Source organism: Cyprinodon tularosa, unplaced genomic scaffold, assembly GCF_016077235.1.
Source record: "Cyprinodon tularosa strain WSP-4 unplaced genomic scaffold, ASM1607723v1 ctg242, whole genome shotgun sequence".
Classification (NCBI taxonomy): Eukaryota; Metazoa; Chordata; class Actinopteri; order Cyprinodontiformes; family Cyprinodontidae; genus Cyprinodon; species Cyprinodon tularosa.
This window is the reverse complement of record NW_024038901.1, coordinates 77,280-86,289: the sequence shown is the minus strand read 5'-3', so window position 1 is coordinate 86,289 and position 9,010 is coordinate 77,280. Positions and strand designations below refer to the sequence as shown.

General features: G+C 35.3%; 1 protein-coding gene across 1 annotated transcript; it reads right to left on the bottom strand.

Moving 5' to 3' along the window:
* Positions 1-669: 669 nt before the first annotated feature.
* LOC119785184 (homeobox protein Hox-B4-like) lies at positions 670-4,084 on the bottom strand. Its single transcript, XM_038287653.1, has 3 exons — positions 3,481-4,084; positions 2,598-2,758; positions 670-1,676 (listed from the first exon to the last, which is right to left on the bottom strand). Exons 1-3 carry the CDS (start codon positions 3,917-3,919, stop codon positions 1,365-1,367), a joined length of 912 nt encoding a protein of 303 aa, XP_038143581.1. The 5' UTR covers positions 3,920-4,084; the 3' UTR covers positions 670-1,364.
* Between the last annotated feature and the right edge of the window lie 4,926 nt (positions 4,085-9,010).

The window sequence follows — 9,010 nt, the reverse complement described above, 5'->3', positions numbered from 1 at the left end:
CAATTATACATACATACATATATATATATATATATATATATATATATATATATATATATATATATATATATATATATATATATATATATATATATATATATATATATATATATATATATATATATATATATATATATATATATATATATATATATATATATATATATATATTAATGTTAGAACTGCAAATATAGTCATATATTTATATTAGTATTTTTTATGTATTTATTAACGTTATACAAGGCTGCACTTTAAAAATGAAATTGTCTAGGTTGTTTTAAATTAAATTTCTTTTTGTTTACATTTGTGTATACAAAATGACAAAATAAATCTAAGTCTAAATATGAAAAATATACAATTTACAGATGAAAATTCAAGTTTAACAGATTTTTCTGTAAAAATTGGTTTTGTTATTAAAATTTAGAGATACCTTGAATTGGGTTTTTTCAATTTTTTTTCTTTTATAATCTGACAAATGTTAGTCAAAATATTGCCTATATAAATATATTTACAATGCGATAACTAATTTTAACTGGATAATAGCAGCAAGTTATTGAATAGTTAGTAGTCATAATAAAAAAAGTATTGCACCTATGAAAAAGAAATAAAATCCTGCTTACTACAGTTTTTAGGTCTATATTCCATCAAACAAACAACATATTACACAGTTACAGTGTTTTTATTCAAGTTTGAAGAAGAACACAAAGGCTTACCAGTTAAAAACATCCAAATGAAAACCCTTTGAAATACTAGGACAGTTCTTTTTTCATAGAGCAAGAAAAACATTAAATAAATTGCATGCATTACCCTTTGCTATTTGCCTGAAAACGTAAACAAAAATAAATTAAGTTTATCTCGTTTAAGTGCCTACAAAATAGTTCTTTTGGTTTTTTTAATCAACCGTATTTTCCTGTACAGAAGGTCACTTTTCATTTCACTTTCTAGAATGTTTTACTTGTAAAGATGGATGGAAAAGTGATGATTGAAAAATAATTGTTTAAAACAGGGGCATCCAAAGTCAGACCCAGAGGGCTCTTGTCCTACAAGTTTTAGTTTCCTTGCTTCAAAAAATCTGATTTAGATGGTTGCAGATTAGTAAAAGCCAGTTATTTGCAATAAAAGGAAATCGTGTGATAAAGTAGGGAAACATCTACTCCATGGATGACGTCAGCTCCTGAGGCAGACTTTAATCACCCTTGGTGTAAAGGCTACAAAGCAACCTCAGCACAGCATCACAAATTTACTGACAGATGTTCCAGGTGGAAACTTGAACAGCAGTAAGGCATACTCAGTCGCAATTACAAAAAGCGTAATAAATATAAAACAAAATAAAAATACAGTAAGTACATGTCTTTACACATATCCTAAGAAGTTCCACTCCTCTCTTTTATCTCTTCCTTACAGTAAGAACTGTAGCTCCTTGCCCCCCTTCCTTTGTAACTTGTGAAGCTGACTGAGCCCAAAGATGCTTCGTTCAACTGTTTCATTTCCTCGACTCCAAACTCATCCCCCACTTCTCTCCCGTTTTCCACTTCCAGGCCGGAATTAAGACAGATACTATGATTAAGACTCTCCACGTCCATCATACTGTCAGTCAAAGATGTTGCAGAGACTTGTTCCTTTGCTCTACGAGTCCTCTTCCACTTCATACGTCTGTTCTGGAACCAGATCTTCACCTAAAAAAGAAACGGAAATGTGGCTTCAAAATTCCTTCTTCAGTTTAAAACACATCTCAGTTTGTCCTGAAACACATGTAACTCCTACACTCAATACGAACAGGACAAAAATGAAGAAAAATAGGAAAGAATGTGTATATATTATAATACAGGGCATAATACTTTTTCTGTTCCACCAAACACTATGATTTAGAATAATATGTATCGAAAAAATAAAGATACTACAAAATAATGTTATACTACCCTATACAGTTCTATTGAAGAAATCAAAATATGTGTCCTGATGAGGCTTGGTTGTCATATTAAAACTACATAGAAAAATTACAAAGCTTTATTTGACATACCTTTCTTTATTACTATATTAAGTATAAAATTGTTTTCTTTTATCTGATAAAAGACTTAATTTTATATTTTTTTTCCTTAAATGGCATGTTTCCTTTAGGTTTCAGTGGAGAATAATCATAAATGATAGGAAGAAAGTGTGTAAACAATATATGCAATGTGTTTAACAGGGAATTCTGTTATGAAAATAAATTAAATCTATATCAATATCGGAATTCATTAAATGTGACTATATGTCAGTTAAATTTACACTTTCAGCAGGATTGAAGTGGTCTGTCTATTTAACGAGCAGTATGGTCAAGTATTACATTCTTGAATCGATATATTTGTTAATTCGATTAAAGTGGGTCAGTCTGTTTTATGAGCAGTTCAGCTGTAATGCATTCAGGACAAATATGAAAAAATAACAGACAAAACAGAAAAATCAGTGTGTAATCCAAAACCTGACTCAGTATTTTATTTTAAGACATCCTTTCCAAAATACAACTTGACTGTACAACTCCTGTGGATAGTAAACAACATCAGAAAGAGAAGCAGCTGCTCCTGCTACAAACAGAAATGTACGCCCAGCTCTCTGACCTGAGTCTCCGTCAGCATGAGTGAGGTGGCCACCTCGAAGCGTTTGGGTCGCGACAGGTACTTGTTGAGCTTGAACTGATTTTCAAGTTCCAGGAGCTGCTGACTGGTAAACGCTGTCCTGGGCCTTCGACACTTCCCCAGTAAGGCTGACTGACCTGGTTCTAAGACAAAAGCACAGACATTTTATTAATTATCTTTACTGATAGCTTGAATTTAAAGTTCCACTTTCCCTCTAGGTTATAGTCATATTCCTTCTTGGTCCTCCATAATTATTCCAATGAGAGGCTGGCTTTGGATGAGGTACATGAAAGCTAGAGATCCATCACCTTCATGAAAACCCTGCAGCTGATTGAGGAGTGGGGATACTTTTACTAAAAGGGTTTGATATTCTTGGTGTGTCTGCAATCACAGCAACATATAATGATGACAGAAAATGAAGAATATAAAAATAAAATAAAATAAAATACATTAACTAAAACAATTGAACCTTCCAAATACCTTAAGTAATCTTTTGAAAAGTATGAATTATTCATGTTTAAATCTATCCTTTTTTGTTTCCATGATTTGTAATACATGAAAATTAAAACATTTTCTTTTATTTATTTATTTTTTTCTTACTGTAGGCCTAAGCCTCTTGGCTTGTATTATTCTGACCGATTAATTAAATCAAAAAGTTGGTGGAATGACATAAAATTTTGGATGGAAAATTACTGATACATTTCTTTTTATTATTTCATGCCATCAAATATCATGGAATTTAAATTTAAAATACAAATCTGGTTTATACCGCTGCCTTAAGGGATTTTATATTCATAAAAAGTTTAATATTTAAACTTTTAAGAAAAAATGGATATTTGTGGGGGGTTTTTTACAAGGAACCCACCTCCATACTCTCCAAATCTTGGCATCACCATTGCGCCTCTGATCCATGGATCCATTGGAAGCATTGGGGCCACGTTTCCACCCTTGGTGTGCTCCCGATGAGGCTGAACCAGCTGAGCAAAGGCTGGATACATCAAGGCAGGGTGCTGACCGAGGGCAGTGAGAGGATACACGGATTCCGCCTGCATTCCTATGATACCTACTTGATGCATAGTGGCGAATCCTGACTGAGACAGGTTGAAAAGATGAGGCTTGGATATCTGGGTTAAAGAGCTGTTTGCAAAGTTTAGATGAGGAGAGGGTGACTCTGGACTATCTTCGGAGCCCCTGCTGTGACACAGTCCCGGAGAAAGGCAATCCCTCTCCATCATTTGCCCTGCGTCATGCGCCAGGAGCGCGTCAATCCGAAAGTTTTTCGATTTCTCATACGCGGTAGACATTGTCCTTCGGAACGCTGCCACTTCTAAATTCAGTTAAAATACTCTATTTTGTTTAAATTCTATAAAAAAAACAACAACAAAAAAACTAGGATTTTTTTTTTCTTTTTTGTTGCAATTGGAGGAATTTCAATTTATGTTTCAATTCCTGCCCCTCCGTCTTGTGGAAGAACTGTCCCTTCTCTGGCAACATCAACTTTCACATGCATATAAACCCCCCTTCTCTCACCCCAGCAGCGAAAGGAAAGATTACCAGCACACAATAGTGCTATAAAATCTCCCCTCCTGTGATTGGCCAGGACCTTGCAGCACAGGGCCAGGTCAGTTAGATTCTGTTAGATAAACTGATAGCACACCCTTAAAGTTATACTTACAAAAAAAAAAAAAAAAAGCCCAGAATTTGTTGATTTATGATTTTTTTCCCCCTAAAATAAGACACCTTGCTGCTTGTTTAATTTGTCTCCGTATGTACTGTTCTCATTCTGTCACTTTATTTTATTCTCATCTACCTTATCGCTCTGTAATCCATCACCTTTTATATGATCCTACTTTATGCCAAGTTAATATGTGAATTCTCACAAAACCTTTTACAGCAGTATATTACCTTGCACCTGCATCTTTGGACACAAGCAAACACTCTTGAAAACTATATTGCTGTAATTGCTGCAATCTCTGTGGCAAAATTAATATTTTTACAGCTAATTCCTCATTAAACTTTATAACTTATTAAGGCTGACAGAAACAAAGCCGTTCTTATCAATGGCAGCTGCAATGATTACCAGTCATCACCACACCACCGAGCACATAAAAGGGCAGTAAACTGATAGAAAGCAAACTTATTTTCTCCCCTTTGCAAAGGGAAGCCACACATAAAGTGTGAACAGGTGACGCAAAACCCTGCAGCGGATGTTTGGTGTTTATTGGTTCAGCCTACACTCATATACGTGGTACATTTGAAGTAAAAACATAAATCTCAGAGCAGTTTCCCATCAATCTTAACTACACTCACACTGTAATGATACCCCGATAAGAGTTTCAGACAGAGTAATCACATTTCAATTAAAGTGTCCAAATTGGTTAGATGTGCGCTTGTGCCACAGCCATCAGTGGTGATTTCCTGCTAGGTATTACAAAGCTGATAGGAGCTTGATTATATTCCTGGGAAAACAAACGTCCTCGTGTAAAAGACAAACACACTAACACCTGCTGAGTTCCACAATAAATGAACAAAACAGCTAGGGGGTTTAAAGTGTATGTGTGTGTGCCGGCATGCAGATCTCTAAATATGTACATCAGGGGTAAACAAAGATAATTCTGCAACTGACAGTTTCTAGTCAGGCAATACATTTTCTCAACCTGTTGAGCTGAAGATTTATATAATTTGGTGATGACACTGACTTGAAAAGTCAATGCAATCACTCTGGGTTTTCCACATTCTGTGCTATATACATAAACTTTAATATACAGTATTTTAGTGAGAATAGAGTGAAAACTCCAAATGAAGATTCTAATGTTTTTTTTTTTACCAGTGCATTTTCTCTTGCCACTCTTCTATTGATTCCAGATTGGTGGGATTTACAGTGGCTTCTCTTTTTTAACGCTCTGCTCTCTGGCCACTTTGATTTCAACAGCCATGCCTTGATAGATGTGCTATTGTGCCATATCTTTCTATTTTGGATGAATGATGGGTAATGGACTGAACAGAGCTCTCTTAGATGTTCAATGTAGATATAGTTTCTTTGTAATTTATCTTTGCTTTAAACATCCCCACAACTTTATCTGACCTGTCTGCTGTGTGCCTTGTTACCAAGTTATTCTGGGATTCCCTAATGTTTTCTAATGACTGGCCTCCACAGAACAGCTGTATCAATGCTGAAATTAAATTACCCCACAGGTGAAATGTGTTAATTAATTAAGCGACTTCCAGGTAATTCACTGCTGTAGATTTCATTCAGATGTGTGGATGTAAAGGATGCTAAATAAAAATAAAATCACTGTGTTACTTTCCAATATTTTGCTTTTTGTCTACACTTTTAAAAACCTTGGGTACATTTTCTTCCACTTCACAGTTATTTGCTATGTGCCATTCTCAAAGTATGTGTGATTTTTGAATATTGCCGTATTTATTGCAGAATATTAAAATATCAGCAAATTCTTTATCTAAAGGAATACATATTAATAGTAGTTAGTTTACTTTTATTATTATTGTAAATTAGCCAAGCATTCTGAGCCTTCTACCTTTTAAAAGCAGATTAATTCAATACAAAACTGCATAAAGGATTTATGATACAACTATGAATTATATCTGTAAGAAAGAAATGCCTAATTATTTCAATGGTATAATTCCATTCCCTAATTTGCAAGATTCCTTATGAAGTAAAAAAAAAAAAAGAATTAAAAGGATGTAACCTGTGTAAAACTGTGTAAAACCTGATGAGCTAACCACAGTCTTCCGGATGGATAAAAACCCAACACATTCCGCCTCTTCAATGCCCATTAGTGGTGACTGTGTCAAGAAGATTTCCAGTTTCTTGGTGTGACGATAGAGGACAACCTGACATGTCCACACCACCACTGACTTTAAGATGCACAAAAGAGGCTGCATTTTCTCATAGTAATCAGGAATCACCATCCTAAACAAAAGTCACTAGTGTCCTTCAACTGGTACTTTACAGAGAGCATCCTCACCTACTGTATCTACTGTATGTGTGGTTTTCCAGCTGCACCGTGATACATAGAAAAACTCTACAGTGGGTTTTCCCCACAGCCCGGAATTATCAAAGCAATATCTCATCCTTGACACAGTTTTTGAGCTTCTGGCATCTATCAGACCCTAAAAGGCACTGAAAACTTACACAAACAGACTAAAAGCTAAGCCAAATAAACCATACACCACACTATTCACATCCAGACTGGATCATGATTGATGACCAGCTGACCTTTAAAGATCATGTTACCTCCGTTTCTTGATCTTGTCACTTCACACTACTAAACATAAGAAAGATCCAGCCATACCTAACCCAACATGCTACCCAGCTGCTGGTTCAGTCAGTTATTTCCCACCTTAAATATTGTAATGCACTTCTGACTGGTCTCCCAACCTGTACGGTAAAACCTTTACAAATAATCCAGAATGGCGTGTCTGGTCTAAAAGCAGCCCAAAAAATCTCATATCACCCCTCTGTTCATTGAGCTTCAATGGTTACCCCTGGCTGCCCACATCAAATTCATGTCCCTGATGCTAGCCTACAAAGCGCTTAAGGGTACGGCTCTCGTAAAGACTTATGGCACAGCTCGGTCACTGGTCAGCATCGGGTTGTCGTCTAGCAGTGCCTTAACTACGCTTAAGACAATCCAGACTGTTTTCACAGGTTGTTCCAAGATGGTGGAATGACCTACCAAATGTTACAAGAACAGCAGCATCCCTATCTATCTTTATGAAACACGTAAAGACCAACCTTTTCAGAAAATATTACCCTATCCTAACTCTTACCCATAGCTCTGTACCCCTCTACTACTCTTTCTGCACTTCCCTCTCTCTTTGCTGTTACCACTGATTCCGACTTGGGATTTTTCTCAAGAGAATTTATTGTCTAATTGATGATAACTGTAACATTGTGTCCACCTTGTAAGTCACTTTGGATAAAAGCCTATGCTAAATGCATAAACATAAACAAAGCACCGTGTCTACATTAGAGCTATAGCTGCCATTTTCTGACATTATTTTACATTTTTTGTAATAGTACTATTTTTTTTTTTTCATTTATTAACATTTCTTGAAATAAATGTTATAACCACAATAAAATATGTAATTATATAAAAGCTTAGATCAATTTAGATTCTGTGGACTATATGACACATGAACTTTTTCACCAACATCCTCAGATTAAAGTCCTTTGTTCATAACCCTGAACAAATAAGGGTTGTTTACTAAGCTGTTGCACACATCTTTTTTATCCTATCCTATCCATCCATCCATCCATACATACATATAATTACATACCAAAAAGCTTTATATGTTGTTATAAATACATACAAAATATTTGGATAAAAAAATATTTATATATATAGAAACTAATACAGTCAAGCTTGGTCCATCTTCCTCTCCTAAACAATCACAAGCTGAGAAAATAATTGAAAGCTGGTGCTGCAACACAAAGTTCAAATTCAACATCTAAATGTTCTTCAGGTTTTATTTTCACTTTGGAGATGTACTCTCTTGTCTTTAAGTGGGCTTCAGGATCAATAGATGTGGTCAGTTTAAAGACAGCAAGTCACAGAGCTGAGAACCTACTGGGCCCTTTGCTCTTTTCTTCCTTAAACCATTCATGTTTCCTCTTTTCATACACAAATGAAAGCAGAGTTCACACAGTGGGCGATTAAGTTGAACCTTTGTGGTTAAGCAGGAAAACATAATTGTTGGACAGTAGAGCTAAATAAATGAATTTATACCAAAAGTGTATTTTCAAAATAGCTATTTGCACATGAAAAGACAAAAGAGCACAAACTGTCCACACAAGGAAATCAAATCATGTATATATTTTACAAACTTGGAATTCATAATTAAACAATTATAAAACTCTTAGTTTTTTTAAAGATATCAGAGTGAATCTTTGATACAACTTCAAAAAAAGAAATGAAATGTTAGGCAGCATAATCATCTGCAGATGACCGAATGATAAAGCATCCCTATTTAAAAAAATTAAAATAAAAACAAGTTCCCATGGAAACATTAGGTCAAGTGCAAAATCTCCTATAACTCCCAACATATCTAGCATAATAAAGCCTGTTGTTCTCATCCTGCATGTGTCCCTCTGTGGCGTATCGTCCAATTTCTGCTTTTTGGTATCCATTGTTTCTATTGTCATGCCGCTGTCCTGCTCTGATTGGCCTAATGGACCGCAGGGGGATAGAACATTTCCTTTTTGAACCAGGGTGGTCGCCAAGGGTTTCAAGGTTCCATTTTGGTTAAAAATGAGTTGATTAATGGCAGCCATCACAACTGAGACTTGGGAATAATGAGAAGGACAAGAGGGAGGAACAGAGGAGGAGATGGAGAAAGGGAGGAGGGCTGGAGATGGGAGGAGAGCTGAG

Coding starts and splice junctions, on each gene's coding strand:
- LOC119785184 (XM_038287653.1), bottom strand. CDS start 3,919: ATGTCTACCGCGTATGAGAAATCGAAAAACTTTCGGATTGACGCGCTC. Junction 2,759..3,480: donor AAGATTTGGAGAGTATGGAG/GTGGGTTCCTTG, acceptor CTTTTGTCTTAG/AACCAGGTCAGTCAGCCTTA. Junction 1,677..2,597: donor TCATGCTGACGGAGACTCAG/GTCAGAGAGCTG, acceptor TTTCTTTTTTAG/GTGAAGATCTGGTTCCAGAA.